The sequence below is a fragment of the Gobio gobio genome, assembly GCF_949357685.1.
Source record: "Gobio gobio genome assembly, chromosome: 5".
NCBI classification, from domain to species: Eukaryota; Metazoa; Chordata; class Actinopteri; order Cypriniformes; family Gobionidae; genus Gobio; species Gobio gobio.
Window position 1 is genome coordinate 17,912,130 of NC_137101.1, and position 19,211 is coordinate 17,931,340.

At 35.8% G+C, this 19,211-nt stretch overlaps 2 protein-coding genes across 9 annotated transcripts in view; both read right to left on the reverse strand.

Moving 5' to 3' along the window:
- Window positions 1-5,262: 5,262 nt before the first annotated feature.
- On the reverse strand, window positions 5,263-10,971 carry sinhcaf (SIN3-HDAC complex associated factor). The gene is made up of 6 exons (XM_079816592.1): window positions 10,831-10,971; window positions 8,008-8,135; window positions 7,681-7,780; window positions 5,989-6,112; window positions 5,745-5,895; window positions 5,263-5,660 (listed from the first exon to the last, which is right to left on the reverse strand). The coding sequence occupies exons 2-6, from the start codon at window positions 8,133-8,135 to the stop codon at window positions 5,402-5,404; spliced, it is 762 nt and encodes a 253-aa protein (XP_079672718.1). The 5' UTR covers window positions 10,831-10,971; the 3' UTR covers window positions 5,263-5,401.
- A 1,643-nt stretch (window positions 10,972-12,614) lies between these two features.
- The window catches only part of dennd5b (DENN/MADD domain containing 5B), a 51,800-nt gene continuing 45,203 nt past the window's right edge, over window positions 12,615-19,211 (reverse strand). For all 8 annotated transcript variants that reach the window (XM_079816401.1, XM_079816400.1, XM_079816397.1 and 5 more), the window contains 4 exons: window positions 17,410-17,492; window positions 17,196-17,322; window positions 14,693-14,867; window positions 12,615-14,580 (listed from right to left, as the gene is read on the reverse strand). In XM_079816401.1, coding sequence (XP_079672527.1) covers window positions 14,397-14,580; window positions 14,693-14,867; window positions 17,196-17,322; window positions 17,410-17,492 — 569 coding nt within the window. In that variant the 3' untranslated portion in view covers window positions 12,615-14,396. The remainder of the gene's footprint in view (window positions 14,581-14,692; window positions 14,868-17,195; window positions 17,323-17,409; window positions 17,493-19,211) is intronic.

A 19,211-nucleotide genomic window follows, 5' to 3' on the forward strand; every position in this document is an offset into this window, starting at 1 on the left:
TTAACCCTTAAACGCATACCTCATGTCTTTAGTGACCCGAAATGTCATTCACTACTCTCCTCTTAATTCATTTTAAAAGATAGACATCAACCTTCTTAGTATTCCTCAATCAATTCTTTATAAACAATATAACAAGAAAAAAATAATAAAATGATAAAACAATGCCTGTTTTCCCATTAATTTTTTTTCTCCAAAAAATTGTATAGGGTCGCTAACGACCCGAGGTATGTAAGAGTGTATATTTTTTCTGCACAACAGTAATTGAATCTTTGATGACTGAATGAGTGGAACCTTTATTCCTCAAGAAGGCAACGTGTGATACACAATGATGAAGTGACGTTTCACTCATAGTTCCCGCAGGCAGAAAACAAAAGAATGTGAAGTATCATCAGCAAAACTTGATGTGGCTCAGTGATTTACTGGAGGGCAAGTATTCAAATATTAGAGTCACTTTCACTTGATGGTGGATCTGAAGCTGTCAGCGATCAAAATATCTGAAGATGTTGAAAATGATAGTTTTGAGAATATGTTTGAGATCGCAAATATGCTGAAGCCAGATGCTGAATGTAGTGGGAAATGAGCTCTGACGATGATAGTGATGATGGTATAAAATATTTACACAAACTGAACCCTAAAGGGAGCCCCAAGCTCCAAAAGGTAACAAAATATGCTTTATTTTATTCTTCTGTAATTGTTAATCTAATTTAAGTATAGTTTTATAATATCACGACTTATAGAGATCCATCCATGTTAGATATCCGGGTCGCTAAAGACCGGAATATATAATAATGATTGGCAAAACATTCATGCATTTAGGGGTTAATGCATGCTTGCAGAATTAATAAATTAATTTCTTCTTACTGACCCAAAACTGTTGTATTTCATCAGTTCATGTATTCCCTGGGAACTGAAACCATAATTTTGGTGTTGCAAACACCATCCTCTATCCATTGTCTATCTATTACCCTATCTAGTTTATTAAGGCCTGGTTTCACTGGTTTATATTAGGACATTTAAGTAGATTTTTAAAAATGTCCAAAGTACTAATGTGCATCTTGAGAGAAAACAATGGCACTGACATATTTAAAGATATGTCAGTGCAAGTTGCTTTCAGTTAAAACACCTCAAACATGCATTTTAGTCTGGGACTAGGCTTAAGCATTGTCCGTGAAACCAGGGATGTTATTTATTGGTATGATCTAACTATATGTTCTTGTAGTTTTAAACAGTAGTATGGCACTAACAATGCCAAGGTCATGGGTTCAATTCCCAGGGAATGCATGAATTAGTCAAATGTTTATCTTGAATCCAGTGTAAAAGTTGCTTTTAAAGCGTCTGCAAATGCAAATAACAAGTGTAACCATCACAAGTTACATTTATTGAGGAACAAGTAAAAAGTACAATATGTAAAAAAATACAAAACCTGCTTCATATATCTCTAGTAATATGAATACAAAGTGCATAGCTACCATACATGCCTGTAGCACTACAACTAAAGGACTAGTCTAAGGGAAGTACGTGGGCATTAGACACCCTCAAACAAAAGTATAAAAATAATCAAATAAGATTGTTGTACTTCCCAATTGAAAAAAAAAACCCAGCATATGCTGGTTAGGTATGTTTAGTAGCATGGCAACTGGTTTGAGCTGGTTTAAGCAACTAGCTCCAGCTTATAACCAGCGTAAACCAGCTGCTTCAAAACATACCTAACCAGCATATGCTGTTTTTTCAACAGGGTTAGCAAACACTCACACACACACACACACACACACACACATTTGTTTTTACAGCTGTCCAGTCCTGAAGTTCTCCATAATATTTAGTGAATCTCAGCCTACTATACGTGACATGTGTCAAAGCATTTTCAGTCCATATTGCAGTGTTGATAGGACAGACAGGCCAGTCCTACGACAAAATCGGATGAGACGTAAAAAGAAAAAGACCACAAAACAAATAAATATGAAATAAATAAGACAAAAGCATATTCATCATCATAACCGTTGCTCAGTCTCATACCTCTTATATTTACAAATAATGCCTTCATAGAGATGACACGTTAGGAAACCCCATATAGGTGCTTCAGCTGAAAAGATGTTACCACAAATACAGTCATTGTTCACGTCATTCCATGATATGGCATATTCACACTAAAGCCACGAGCTGCCACCATCAAAATACCCATTTCAAAACAGAGCGGATATTAAATAAATTGCCCAGAGAGAGAATTAAAATTAATGTGCAATTGAGTGTTTTGTGTGAAATAAATGAACTCTCTAGCGCCACCCCCTGGAATTCAACAGAAGTATGTGTGCGTCAACGTAATTTGTACAATCCAAGACAGCCAAGGCCATCATAATAAACATTAAAAAACTGACAGGACAGACCTATTGTACCATAGGTGAAAATTTGGGATATATAGTATGAATACTCCTTATATATGAAAGCTTATCAGACGAGTATATAATGAAAAACGTTGATTTAGCCTTTCAGTATTTTGAAAAGCGTTTTCCCTGGAGCAAAAGGCAAACAAATTAACAAAACGATCAGACCATGTGCTCAAATCTTTCATGACACTTAAAAAAAAGTAGTATCTGTCATTGCGAAATTACTATTTACAAAAGGCAGAGAGGGAGAGAGGAAGGAGGTATATGAACACGTGTATATAAGATGACAGAATAAATAGCAAAAAACATTGGGCTTTTTGGCTTTGAGTGAGACAATATTGAAAATATCCAATTCTAAAAAAAGATCTGAAGACAATTAAACCCCTGTCATAATTAAACAACACTGACATCTTAAGATGTCAAAACTCTGATTTCATTTTTGTTATTTTCTGGCATTTATCTACAAAAATATATTTTGGGACCGTCTCAAAATGTGCCCAAATTATTCATGTTTTAACATGATTGCAAAAAAAAAAAAATCTTCTTAGAAGTCCATGCAAAAAATTCATGCTTTTTTTTCCCATCAAGACAATAGTTTCCTTAGCGTTCATGCTAGACACTGATCTTAACCAAAAACCTTAAATCTACACTTTTGCATATTTACATTAGTACACTGAATACAAGAGTGTTGATAACCAGGCAACATTTTTCTGCCTCTGCGCCATATAAATGCTGTGTGAGGAAATGTTTGCAGTAAAACACTATGAGTTGAGTTTGCTGCCCATTAGTGGCTAAACACAGACAAACTGCATTGAAATCAGGGTTTAAAAGTGACAGTTCACCCTAAAACCCCAAAATATCTGCCGTCATTTACTCACCTTCACATCATTCTACTTTACTTTTCTTACATTAAACACAAAAATGTGAATTTTTGAAGAATATCCTGCAATATTTTTTTTTGCAAGTGAATGGGGACTGGCGGCATCAATCTCCAAAACGCACCATAAAAGTTGAATGTCTGTCAAAAGTCGTATGGATTACATTTATCGCTTACATATGGTTTCAAAAGACTTGGAATACAAGCACATAAGTCCATTTTTAAGATAATTATATGGTGATTTTTGTCATTTTGGAGTTTGACAACCCTAGCCCACATGTTCTTAAAAAAAACACACAAAAAAGGAATGAAATGTAAAGGTATTTTTAACTACAGAGCCCCTAAAGGTACATGGTGATGGAAAAATTACATGTTAATTATATGTTAAATGTTTTGCGAGCGAACGCAAAGTTTTTCAGGGGAACGCAAAAGTTTTGCAAGAGACTGCAAAGGCATTGTAATATATTTTCCCTCCCATCTCATATTTTTCCATCACCATGTCCATAGGCGCTCCATATGAAACAACATGAGGGTGCATAACATAATTATTTTTTACATTTTTAGGAGTCCTGCCCCATTAAAGCGTTAGTTCACCCAAAAATGAAAATTCTGTTATTAATTACTCACCCTCATGTCTTCCAAACCCGTAAGACCTTCGTTCATCTTCAGAACACAAAAGAAGATATTTTAAGGAAATCCCAGAGCTCTCTGACCCCTCCATAGACAGCAATGTAATTAACAATTTCAAGGCCCAGAAAGGTAGTAAAGACACCGTTAAAATAGTCCATGTGACTACAGTGGTTCAACCTTGATTTTATGAAGCGACGAGAATTTTTTGTGTGTGCAAAAAACAAACAAAAAAAAACAACTTTATTCAACAATTTCTTCACGTCTGTGTCAGTCTCCTACATTGTTGACGTAGTAAATACAGTGCAGCACTTCCGAGTTGCGCCAGAGCTACGCTAGAACGCCGGCTTACCATTGGCCGACGCTGTTCATGTGAGCACCACAACGCATGCATTGTAAAGAATAAAGTCATTATTTGTTTTTTGTTTTTTGCGCACAAAAAGTATTCTCGTTGCTTCGTAAAATTAAAGTTGAACCACTGTAGTCACATGGACTATTTTAATAATGTCTTTACTTTATATATATAGTTATTATATTGATTAATAATAGATAGTTGGCTAATCTGTGTGCTTTGTATATGTGCAATTCTGAAATGCATAACATGTACAAATCAATTTAAATTGTAATGTAGATGCATTTTCTGTGAAGCTGCTTTGAAACGATATGTATCGTGAAAAGCGCTATACAAATAAATTTGAATTGAATTGAATTTACTATCTTTCTGGACCTTGAAAGTGTTAATTACATTGCTGTCTATGGAGGGGTCCGAGTGCTCTCGGATTTCATCAAAAATATCTTCATTTGTGTTCCGAAGATGGTCTTACGGGTTTGGAACATCATGAGGGTGAGTAATTAATAACATAATTTTAATTTTTGGATGAACTAACCCCTTTTAAATACAAACCAAGAGGAAAAAACAGAGCAGGACTTCACAATAAAGACAAAATAAATATATAAAAGGCAAAGATCAAAAGCTTCCCTAAATAACGGCTATATCCCAGCTAGAATGGAGGAATATCATCTTCGCTGAGCTAGAATTTAGCAGATGCTGCTTGCTGTATTCTAAATACTGTACACTAACTGCAGAGACAGTCACCCTCACCCAGAGGAAGCGCACAATGGTGCTCAAGGGTACAAAAGTGACAGTGTAGGGTTGTGGTCACTGTCCGAGTCTATTCTCTACATTTCTATGCGTGATATATGTAGATCCAGCATTGTTGTGAGTGGGATAGCAAAAAAAGGAAACTCATTTTTCCAGTCTGCGAAATAAAAGAAGGGGTGAACTGGAATGGCGTGGTACCAGGCTCTGAAAAACAAGGATGCCAGTTCAGTTTGATAAATAAAGGTTGATTCGGCCGCAAAGGAAATGAAAGGGACACATTGTCAACAAGGGGGAGAGAAACAGGAAGGATCCAGCTGCTCTTGAATCGGAGGCTATCCGAGAGAACGTCTTACGCCTCTGACTCTCGAAGGCTTCCTAAGAATGCCAATTCAGTACCCTGGGAAAGTGGCATCACCACTCCTCATCCACTTCCTGCTCCATTTTTATTTGGGGAGCGGAGTGCGGTTGAATAGACGAGAGAATCTCTTGACTGCTCTGCACCTCCTCCTTGTCAAGGTCTCCGTCCTCCTCTTCTTCCTCCTCCTCCTCTTCTTCTTCCTCCTCCTGCTCTTGCTCCTGTTTTTTCTGACAGCAGGGCTTGTAGAGATGTGGGTCAATCAGAACCTCCCCAAAGCGACCTTTATAGATGATGCCACAACATACCCGCTGCCTAGAGAGATTTAAAAACGGGTAATTTAAAAGTATTCGTTCTGATGAACACTTTTAAGTCAGACTTATTAGGCATAGTAAATACCTTTTCCAGTATGTCAGGTCCAAGAAGGAAAAGACTGGAGAGCGGGCGGAGCCAGGAGTCAACTCAGAGTCAGAACCGTCATCTGATTGGTTACTGTAGCTGGGCGACTGGGCGGGGCTAGTGCTGGAGGTGGTGCTGTGAGCGTCTGAATCTGTTAACAAAGACATTTTTTTATCAGGAACATGCCAAGAACAATTTGATGTTTTGTTTAGTTTTGTTTAACTGAATGTGATTGAGTACTCACTGTGTCTCTTCAGCACCTTCTGAACTCTGCTGATCTGGTTCGGTCTGATCCGTCTGGACAGGGATTTGACTTTCTTTGACTTCACTGTAGTTTTCAGACTCGGTCCCCCTCGTGCATCAACCACCTGATAACAATTGATAACAAAAACAAACTTCAGATAGTGGTTGAAATGTAATATTTATGTAATTAATTCATTTCAATATAATTATATTAGTTATAATTAAAAAAAAACAATACATATATTTATATTAATTTGTGTTTCAGGTATTATATTATAAGTCAGGTTCATAATTATTTATTTATTTAATCATGTTTTAAAAGAATTCATTATTTCATTGTCAGTGTATAATATATATATATATATATATATATATATATATATATATATATATAAACAAAAACAAAACAATAAATGCATATTAATTTGTTTCACATATTATTATTTTTATTTTATATGTCAGATTTATAGTTATTTAATACATTTATTTTCATACAAATTATACTATATTACTTATAAAAAAAACAATAAATATATTTATATTTATGTACAATAATGTACAATAAATACATTTACAAATACATGTATATTTTATTTTCATTATTTATTATCCATTTTATTATAGATCATTCCATTTATTATAGATACCTAAAACACAAATTAATATAAATGATTTATTTATTTATTATTGACATATAATTTATATTACAGTGGTTAAAAACAACAATAAATACATTTATATTAATTTGTGTTTTAGGTATTATATATATATAAAACAAAACAATAAATGCATATTAATTTGTTTCACATATTATATTATATTAAATGTCAGATTTATAGTTATTTAATACATTTATTTTCATACAAATTATACTATATTACTTATAAACAAAACAATAAATATATTTGTAATCATGTATAATGTACAATAAATACATTATTCATATTTTAGGCATTTTATTGTATATTTTATTTTCGTTATTTCTTTTCAATTTTATAATAGATCATTCCATTTATTATAGATACCTAACACACAAATTAATATAAATGATTTATTTATTGATCATTGTCATATAATTTATATTACAGTGGTTAAAAACAACAATAAATAAATGTATATTAATTTGTGTTTTAGGTATTACATATATATATATACTAACAAAAACAAAACAGATACATTTATATTTATTATTATTACTATTATTAGTAGTTAAGATCAACAGTTTCATCAGTGGATTAAACATGATTATCTTATTTGTCATATATCATATTAACTGCATTAGATGTAATTTGTAATCACTGAAATCTTATTGAATTGAATAACAAACTAGTGAATACTTTCATTAATACTATGTAGCTAATTATTATTATGTATACAGATTACATCTGTTCATATAAATATTTATAAATAAATAATAAATATATTGTGCATTTATAATTAAAATTGTTTAAATATGTGTCATCCTGAGGATGTGGGCTTTCCCAAATAATTCTCAGCTCTTTCCAAGATTTCCTCATCTACATAGGGAGTTGTCACTACAGCTGCAGTTTGGTTGTTCACTGGGGGGGATTCTGTGAAAAGCTGCTTTGGAGCAATATGTATTGAAAATTGAGTTGAATAGACTTCAGTGTGATAGACAAGAGGCTGTGTGAGTGTGAGTGTGCAGAGCCTGGTTGAATTTGGCAGAGCTTACATGATTCCAGTTCTTCTTAGAACCGACGGGAAGCTTCTTCCAGCGTTTTACCAGCAGGACACAAGCATTGCAGATTTCACCAGAGCGAGTCTCGCCTAAACTGTAGAAGAATCCCATTGTATATATCATTGTAATTGCAGCATGCGTATGGAAATCACTGACGTTCTCATGTCACGAACAAACAATATTATTTCTAAAAGATAAGGTTTGATCGCTTGACTAGAAACACAATATACAAATACTGTACTCACTGTAATTTCACCAGGCAGATGTTAATATCATGTTATTGCAAAATGAACCACATGCACATAACAGAGACGTACTCACCCGAAGCAGCTCTGAAAGTCTCTCTCATAGCGTTTGCTGTCAGTGAAACGAGAGCTGGAGGATTTCGCCCTGCAGATGCAACATCCATCAAGGCTGCGGTACATCTTCGGCTTATGAAAGCCAAACATCTGTGACACAAGAACAACAACTCTCTTTATGGTACTTCTGCTGATTCACAATGATTTAACACAAATGTTTAACCACATTGGCTGCAACATACTATAGTATCATAGTTCCAAACAAAGTTACTGTTATAGATCCTCGATATTAACAATGCTGAAACAGTTCTTGCGGGAATTGTGATACTTTTTTCAGGATTCTTTTGATCAATTGAATGTGTCCTTGCTGAATAAAAGCTTTTTCTTTTCTTTTTTTTAATTTATCTCACGTATACCAAACTTTTGAATGGGCAGTTTCCACTAAAATATCAAGCAGCCCAATTGATAATAAGAAATGATACACCAAATCAGCATATTTCTCAAAGATCATGTGACAATGAAGACTGGAATAATGGCTGCTATAATAATAATAATAAAAAAATGTCCTAATAATTATAATAAACACTTTGTAATTTAACTTTATATTAAATATGGAAATATTTTGAATAAAATGTAATATATAAAATAAAATCGGTCAAGTCATGGGAATAATGGTTAAAAGTTACACTAATTAATATGAAAATATATTATTATGACTGCTTGTTTTCATCAGTATTTTAATAATTGATATACATACATTTTATATATTATATACAAACGTGTGTGTACATATTACTTTATATACATGATACGTAAATGTACTATACATGTTATAAATATAGTTATTACAGCCTAATATATATATATATATATATATATATATATATATATATATATATATATATATATATATATATATATATATATATATATATATGTGTGTATGTGTGTGTGTGTGTGTGTGTGGGTGTGCGATGGCCTATAACCTACATAAACTAAACATATAGAATATTCTGTTACACACAGAGAGAGAGAGAGAGAGAGAGAGAGAGAGAGAGAGAGAGAGAGAGAGAGAGAGAGAGAGAGAGAGAGAGAGAGAGAGATGGGTTATCATCAGTCATCATCGCGTCAGTGGGATAAGAGCTTAATGGACCTTGTGCTCGGTCTTATATAACCTCTCGGTGCTGATGGAGTCGGACACCAGTGGCCTCGCGCATCGACAGAGATCGGTGACAGCAGCGGTGCCTCGCGAGGCATCAAATTCATACATTATAACTGGGTCAATACAGAGGAAGCATCTGTCCAAACCTTTGGTTATTTATTTATTTATTTATTTTTAGAGAGAGAGAGAGCAATTTCTAACATTTAGCCTGAGAAGAGTACAGTGTGAGAGTGAACCGGGCGCTTCTATATTCTGCCTCTGACGCAATTCAAACATGGCAACGCGTTTAAGAGGAGAGGAGGGGCAGAAAATGGGGGCAAAAAAGTAAGGCGATGCCGTAGCGGAAACCGCGATCAAAAGTGCCATTAACATACCTAAATGTGTCATCTAAAGTTGTCCAGATGACATCGAACGGACATTATCAATGTTTAAATGTCCACGCTCGCGCACTGCAGTGAAATGGTGCGTGTGTCCCGCCGTATTCACCGCCCACCAGCTCCCGCGGAAGCATGGCACGCCACACGGCATCTTTAAACACACACATTCAGCATGTTTTCACCGCGGTTTCACTGATAAACGACTCCTTCCCTGTTCGAGCAACTAATTAACGCGCTTTCTTTGGTGCCAGCGGTGCTCAAAGGAGAAACACAGTTGAATTTAGTCGAACTGCTCGACCGCTGCTCTTTGTTTTCCGCGCGACTCTGCGTCAGTGGCTCGTGCGACTCCATGCTTCGCGCTCGAGACTGTAAACACATGCGGTCCGTGCAACAACTTAGCCGAAGAGCGTTGAGCGCAACAAAACGCTCATTTGCACGTGTATGTCCTTGATATAACAACTTAAGACACTTTTAAACAGTCCAGAATGATAAAATACAATATCGATTTAATAAGACCCACGTTTAAATGCGTCAGCGACACCGCCTCCCTCTCCACATGAAATGAACCTTTAACAGTAGGAGCTCTAATCGTTAAATTAACGCTGAACTCCTTGGGTTAGAGAAGCAGAAGTTTGGAAACGTTGTTGATGAGCTTGTGAAAATGCGGGTTTGTTTTGAAGCACACCCACCAACAGCGGAGACCACACGCAGTCAGACGGGTTCAGTATAGGCTATCAAGTTCAAAACGACCAGAAACAACCAAACTTGTTTTAAATGCACGCACGTAACAACAAAACACACATATTTGAGAAAGCATGTTCACTATTATAGTTTTATATTGGCTTTCGACCTGACTACGAATGCAAACTGTTTAGTTTAAAATGCAATATTGGCCGAATTTCTGTCAAAACACTCATTTGTAACGCCTTTTTGTCTATGTCTGTTCTGACTAGTAAAATAAAAAATCAACTCCGGCTTCAGAGAAATCAATTCTGCTATCAAACACTTAACAGCGATCGTCAGGAAAGGATGCGAGCGCCCTAAAATGTGATGCGCTGTATGGACAGCAGCCTCCTCGTGTAAACATTTATCGCACGCTTTTATACCAAAGCAAAAACGTAAAACAATCCCAGCAAGCTTCAAAAGTGATCTTACTGTTACATTCCTGAAGAATGCGACAGCTTTCACCCGGGCATCGCACTGTCACACAACTTCTTAAGGGGGCCTTACGAAAGGCGAATTATGACATCTTCTGCACACATATGAACTGTTAAATAACTTTTACGAAAAAGCCCTTTATTCTTACCTCGACTTGGAGCAGTTAAAGTCAAATCACACGGCGAAATCCAAGAGTTACAGGCGTAACACATTTAACAATGCGCCACTCGTTACTGTCTCACTTTCTGTCTGAGTATAGTAAAATGTTTACGCATGCGCTGATGTCCATCCACCATTTTCTGAATTTCTTCAATCAAACTCATTTGCATACGCGGCTGACGTTTGACTGCGTCTGCATTCTGTTGCCCATATAAGGGAAAGAAAATTACGCGGGAAACGTGGGCGTATCCGGTTGCTAGGGCAGCAGCCAGTGCGCTGAGATCCCGGTGGGCGGAGTTACGCTCTACTACTACGAGGACAGCAGATGTCGGAACAAACGCAGCACATCCTTCTCGCTCCGTGTCCGTCAGCCATGAGCACATGTCGGCAGCTTCGTCTTCGACACTTCTTCGTGAAAATAGTTGGAGGCAGCCGTATTTTGGGGGTCCCGCTGCTGAATAAATTCAATAGAACGAATGAGCTATAAGGACATTAGACAAAAATTCACACAAATTTAGACCAGTTTGGGGCAAAAAATAACGTTAATTACCTCAAGCAGGAGACTGTTTTGCCTACCAAACTTGTAATATGCCTGTAAAAATGACTTGTGTAAACTGTCAATAATTCTTAAACCCAAAGAGTAATGTTAATTTATCCCGCTGTACTGTACTTTAGATTAGGGTTCAATTCTCATTATTGACTAACTAGTTCCTACGACTTTTGCCTCAGTAAACACCTAACGTTACTGCTCGTAAATAGGCCTAGTTAGTAGGTAGGCTAGTTGTTAAGTTTAGGTAGGCTATTGGGGATGTAGAATATGGCCATGCAAAATAAAGCATTAATATGTGCTTTGTAAATACTAATAAACAGCCAATACCCTAGTAATATGCATGCTAATAAGCAACTAGTTAATAGTGTGAATTGCCCCCTAAATTAAAGTGTTGTTGAATTTTTTGCTTTAATTTACTGTGGTAATCAAGTATCAATCCGTCCCTTGTTTAAATGTACATTAATCACAACCTTTTGTCTTGAGTTATCACCATCACTACTCGTTTCATTTTATACCATTTGTTATATAGCCTATTTTAACAAAATGGTAAACATAACATATAGGGAACATTTGAATTAAAAACGGCAAATTAAATGGGCATCAAATGATCTGTCATTTAACAGTTAAACATTGGTTACAGTGTCCAAGCTCAGTCTTGGAGGCCACTGTCCTGCTGAGTTTAGCTCCAACTTGCCTCAACACAACAGTCTGGAAGTTGTAAGACATTATGCTGAATCCAAAATCACCCCTCAAATTATTTGTAGTGGTGTCTGAAATCCGTGGATGTTATCGAGTTTTCATTCACTCATTATTGGACTTACGTAGGGAATAGTGAATAAGGGTTTAGGGTCAGATTTTGGATTCAGCCCTTGATTAGCGGTTTCAGGTGTGTTTAATTCGAGTTGAACTCTGCAGGACAGTGGCCCTCCAGGAGCAGGATTGTACTCCCCTGGGTAAAACTGTCAGGTTGAACTCCCTGCCCTCCCCCCCCAAAAAAATCTCAGGTTTCTACTAAAAACATTTATTTGATTCCTATGAGCCAAGTGTTAAACATTTGTTTCACAGATGCCATCAGCATGTCCCTAAACTAAAAATAATGTTCCATGAAGAATGACTCCTCATAGAGGAATGCTCTCTGGGACCTGAGTGTTGTCCTGGAATACCATGCATGCCTAAATGTCCTGTCTGCACACACCGTTCAAAGTTCAGAGAGGACACAAATATGGACATACGGAGCAATTTTAATGAGTTGCTTCACAAATATAAACATGATGGTGGAACTCACTTTACACAGGGAACATTTCATAATACGATTGATGTTTAGAAGCTTTTCATACAATGGGGAAAAAAAACATTAACCAGTATGGAATGAGACAAAGGATTTAGGAACAAATTCATTTACAGCAATCGTACATCTCCAAGATCTAAAATGGCGCATGCATCAGCACCGCAAACATGGACAGTTCCTGCAGTTTCCTCATCCTCCAGCCAGAACTTTCGAGGCCTAAAACAAAAGTCGACTTTTACACAAAATGGACGTTCCATTCTATACAAAGTCTGAACATATCATAAAGTACATTTACTAAAATAAATAAATGATACAGTGTCAGCGTACTGCATAAGTCACCCCAAAATTGAGTTAATCCAAAATCAAACAGTGTCACAAGTTTTGCTCGAAAATAAATACATACAAATGATGAGCCATTATAAAAAAGAAATAAAATACACAGGTTGACGTACTACAGATCTCTTCGATCAATTGCTGAGAGTCTTAAAAAAAAAAAAACTTTAAGTAACATTAAGTGATTCAAAGTTGTAATTCATCCTGTAACAAATGCGCTTAGCCTACTGCTTGATTTCTCTCAGCATGGATTCCAGATTAAAACTGAGGCATAAAAGAACATAAACATAACTGGTTATTTAAGAACAATACTTAAAGGGTTTAATTTCTAAGCAACGTGCAAGTAATGCAGTAATCAAACATGGATTTACAAAGTAATATGCTGCATTTAGACCTTCAATTAGTGATAAATACTAGGGTTTACACTTTATATTTAAAGCACCCCACAAGTAACTTAAGATTTGAGAGATTTTAACCGCGACTATAAAGTAAATGGCAAAAAAAAAAACGGGGTCTGAGAGAGGCTTGTTATTGCTTTGTTTTCCAGTGTTTTTTTTCTTAAACATAAAAAAAATCAAACATGATACTGAAGTATCTAAGAATGAAGTTAATACTCATTGGCAAAATAAACACATCTTCCTAAAGTGTTCATCTGATAAACCAGCCACACACACACACGCACAATACTCTCACACATAAACTATAAACACATCTTGTAACATACAGCGATTCACATCATGTTGGAATGTCCTTTTTCTCGGAAAATACATTTGACAAGCTTTTAACCAAGAGAATGTTTCAAACTGACACCCTCAAATTCAGACTATCCAATCAGCACATGGATAGCCTCAGTTTAAACACACAGACATCGATTTACTGGTAAAATTCAAGTCATTGTGAACACTTGATGTCGTTTTGCCTATCAAAAGCCGGCTATTGAGTGTGTCAGACAAAACTAAGGCTCCTCGACTGTTATCAAATGAACAGTATCTTGACATACTTTGAAAAAAAACATGCTTCCTACAGTGCTTTCTAGAGTGACGGCACATGATCTGAAGCTAGTGGTTACGAAGATGTCGCTCGCAGATAGATGTGTGTGGAAATAACCACAGGTTTGAAAGCAAAATCCACAGGGGGAAAAGTGAGTCTTCTCAAAAAAGTCGTCAACGCTTTCAGTTCGAAAGAGCGCAACTCCAAATACTGCTACAAAACACACTTCTGAAGTTCGGAGTTCATTTCTTTGGAGATAGTCAGGTTGAGAGAAGCTTCTCAGTCCTTCCCCGGTCAGCAAACGCACAAGGCAGAGTAACTTGCAGAGCCCCTTTGGCCCTGAGGGTGGCAGCGGAGAGGGGGAGCAGTCTGAATTCGAGCTCAGTGTGTGGGGTTACAGCTCAACGCTTTTCGTAAAGGAGGTCTCCAGCGTGATGGGAAAGTCATTGAGCGTTTCCAGGACGCCGACGAGAGAGCTGGCGGTGAGTTTGTCCCGAAGTAACGCGTTCTCCTCGTACATGCGCGTGATGACGGGGCAGTCGGCCAGCAGAGGGAGCCACTGCGACAATAATCGATCTCTGTGAGAGTGCGAGACACATACAGAAAATGCTAAGTACATTTTGCTCCGAGTTCGACTTTCAGATGCTTTATTTAAAACAAATGCATCAAAAAGCATGCGTGTGTCCTTACCTTGCCCCGAGACAAACTAGCAGCTGGAACTTGCCATCCTTGCCAATGTTGCGTGGCATATTGTTGATGGCGTTGACGTATCGACAGAAAGATTCACAATTCGGACTAAGAGGCTCTGGTATTTCTTGGAGGTCTCCAATCTGATCTGCATTCTCCATAAACGCTACTACTTTCTCTGTACAACACACACACAGCAACACATTCAATAAGATAGATAGAGAGATAGAGAGATAGAGAGATAGAGAGATAGATAGATAGATAGAAAATATTTGCTAATATATATATATATATATATATATATTATATTATATTATATTATATTATATTAGGGCTGGGCAAATTAACGCGTTAATGCGGGCGATTAATTTTTGTAGCTTAACGCATTAAAAATATTTAACGCAAATAACGCAGCGTCCGTTTTTATATCCATTTTTGCCTAGCGTTACATTATATGCTCACGCTCTTATTCATGTAAATGCTTCCAAGCGCGACAAGACACAAGAGAACGCGCTGTATGTCAATGTCCTGTCTGTGTGTGTGTGAGTGTGTGTGTCAATGTCCTGTCTGTGTGGCTGCGTCTTATGTCAGCTAATCGAGGGACTCTCTGACACACACACACACACACTAGTCTCGACGTATGAGACGGATCCTCACATAGAGTTCTCTTTTGCTCTTGAACAAACAATAACGACAACATAGAGCATTTTGAGTATTCTCATATTAGGAGTCTTAAATTAGTCAAATAACGTCTTAAATGAACTTAAAGAGTTGTGAGGAAATGAGATGCGCGGGACAGCGCGTCAGATCCACGTCATGTTCGTCAGCGGCCGTTCTTAAAGTGACAGGAGCACTGATGATGCCTGTCATTAATGTTCATCACAGAACAACGGGAACAGAGACAAGTGTAGCTTTAATGATGATTAATCTATATTTCATTTATTATTTATGCAATTAAGAAAGGTGTTTGATAACTATTACATTTCTGTATATGTCTAACAGGGAAGGCACAGGTAAAAATAACATTTATTATAATGGGTTTATGTAAAGATTGTTTTAAGTTCACTTAAATTAAAAGTAGTTTTTTTAAAGCCTAATAAATGTTGAAATTAGGAGCTTTCAGTTATACTGTAATGTAACGTCATTAATGTTTCATAGAGACATACGTTTCAGTGATACTGGACTTCATTCATAAAAAGATGCCATTAAAACAAATATTTAAAATATACTGTCTTTAAATTGTTTCTACATTAATTTGGAGAGTAACTGAAATTATTACAATATCAAAATATTAAAAACTTGCGATTAATTACAGAAAAAAATGCAATTAATTAGTTAACCTTCACTGTCACCGTCCCACAGGTGGGACGCCTGGTGCTCTTTTTTTGATCGCCTTTTTTTCATATCATATATTTAAGTAATTATCACAAATTAGGTATAATTTGAAAGCTTACAAACTCAAAATTCATCCTGTGAAAACCGTTTTGAAATCGGACATTGTGTTGCCATGGAAACGTTACTCTAAATTATTCTAGTGGGCTCCTCCCCTAGTGGGCGCTGTCATGTTTCATATTACAACAATTATTTTAACTACTTTATATTCAAAATCTTTTCCAATCTTGACAAAACGCATATTGTCGGAAAGGTCTGAGTCTCAAGGGTCCATATTTGGTGACTGTTTTGTGATGGAAGTAATATTTGGACAGAAATTTACAGGAAAATGCATCAAAACAACAATAAATGGAATTTGAATGACACCCGGTGGCTATTTTTGGTACAGCACCCTAAACAAAATCTCATGGTGACTTCAATTTTTGTGATATCAACTTCAAATTTGGAACACAAATTGGTTAGACATATGGCTTTGATTTTATAGTAATTTTAGAGTAAATTCTTTTTTGTCAAATATATATTTTATATGAAATAAAAAATATTTAGTACAGTATTTTTCATTTACAGTAAATTTAAACTTCCATAACTATTTCATACTTTCATATTTTGAATTGCTTTCACTTCAGCAATAATCTGCAGAATGTCGTCTTTAAAACGAGTCCAAACTTTGGTCTATATTCCAAAGCATTCTTGAATTACAGCCCTTTAAGTTTGGATAGTGCATTTTCATGTGTATTCTAAAAAGGGGGGTGACAGTTAAAGGGTTAATTTTTTTTAATCGATTCCCAGTACTAATATATATATATATATATATATATATATATATATATATATATATATATATATATATATATATATATATATATATATATATATATATATATATATATATATATATATATATATATATATATATATATATATATATATTTTTTTTTTTTTTTTTTTTTTTTTCTTCATTAAGGCAATTCCTATCATTTTCCTCTCCCCAAGGTGCATATAGTTCTAGTTTATTTATACTCTTTGAGTGAATATCTTTGGTACAGAGCTCAAAAATCTTATAGTAACAGTTATTGCCATATACTCTCACAGGGAAACATTAAATAAGCTTTACCATAGAAATCCCACACAAAGACATTTTTCTGAAAGATTCGAGCTGAGCGGAATCCATGATGGAAGAACTGCTCCAGCGCCCACACCAGACCACCCTCGCCACACAGCAGAACCGTAAGACTGCCCCTCTGAAAGCACAGGCGGACACCATTTTAGGTTAAAAAAAAACCAGGCAAACATAAAGGTGACAATATTCTTAAGTGGACACGTCATACCTCTTTCTCTGGTTTGTGGAAATGCTTTATAATATTGTTGACTGCTTCACCGATGGATTCCTGTATCTGAACGGTGGTTGGTTCTGAAGAGAGAAGGATTTGCATTTAACAAGATTATTAAAAGAGTTAAAAATGTAACACCTAAATACATTAATAGTACTTTGCATCAATTATCAATTAGTTAAGAATCATGTACCTTCTCATTGAATACGGTCATATCAGTAGACTAATAAAAGAGGAGATATTACAAGGATATATTTTTTTTCATGGAGGCGGCCATTTTGAGATCACATGAGCAGCCGAATACTAATAACCTTATTTCCCTATCCCCCATGATTTGACAATATCATTTATTGAATAAATTAATTATGGCTGACTATTAACATTGATGGCTTTGTGTTTTCCCTGTTATACAGTAGGGGGCGCTATTACACATCTTCTGAAAGAGTAGAGAATCTCAGGATCAAAAAAAGGTACAGAAACAAGTGATAAAAGCATTGCTTAGGCACGTTATAGTCTATGGGGAAAAAAGTGATTTTCTCCTCTTTTTGTTTAAAATGTTGCTTTTTTTAATTAAACTAACCCACATTCAAGTCTTGCTAAAAAAAAAAAAGAATGCATGAAGCTAGAATACAACTTTTTGTTGTTGTTTGTTTAAAAGCAGAGCCTCTGGTCTTTCTTTTGATATATTGGATGTTCAGATATTCATACAATAAAATGACAACTTTTAAAAAAAAAATTGAAAAGAGTTAAAGGGATAGTTCACCCAAAAACTAATTTTTTATGTTTATCTGCTTACCCCCAGGGCATCCAAGATGTAGGTGTCTTTGTTTCTTCAGTAGAACACAAATTAAGATTTTTAACTCCAACCGTTGCAGTGTGATAGTCGTATAATGCATGTCAATGGGGATATTTTAGAGTATGACAGCAATGAGAGTAAAAACACAGACATCCGAATCCATATTAAACCATGCGGCTCGTGGCGACACATTGATGTCTTAAGACACGAAACGATCGGTTTCTGCGAGAAACCCAACAGTATTTTTGTTATTTTTTTCACTCTTATCAGACGAATGTCATCTAGTATTCCCAGCTCCATAACTTCCGGCAAATAAGGTCAAAATACTGGCGCGATCAAAGATATATATACGTAGATGCCTCATTCGACCGATCCGCGCAGGCACTAATTAGGAACCTATGTATATATCTATGATCGCGCCGGTATTTTGCATGTATTTTGACCTTATTCGCCGGAAGTGATGGTGCAGGGACGGCTGATGCAGACCCATGGAAAAAATTTAAATGAAATTTTTAAATATGGATATTTTTCTTACACATTACACATGTATTACACTTACACATTACATTGATTCACTTTAGAAGGCCTTTATTAACCTCTTAACTGTCACGTTCCCGCTGGCGGGACACCTGGCACTCCTTTTTTGATCACCTTTTTTTCGTATCATATATTAGTAATTATCATAAATTAGGTATCATTCGAAAGCTTACGAACTCAAAATTCATTCTGTGAAAACCGTTTTGAAATTGGAAGTTGCATTGCCATGGAAATGGTACTTTAAATTCTTCTAGCGGGCTCCTCCCCTAGTGGGCGTTGTCATGTTTCATATTACATTTATTTTAACTATTTTATAATCAAAATCTTTTCTAATCTTGACAAAACGCATATCGTCAGAAAGGTCTGAGTCTCAAGGTTCCATATTTGGTGACCGTTTTGTGATGGAAGTGACATTTGGACAGAAATGGGAAAGTGCATCAAAAAACAATCAATGGAATTTTAATGA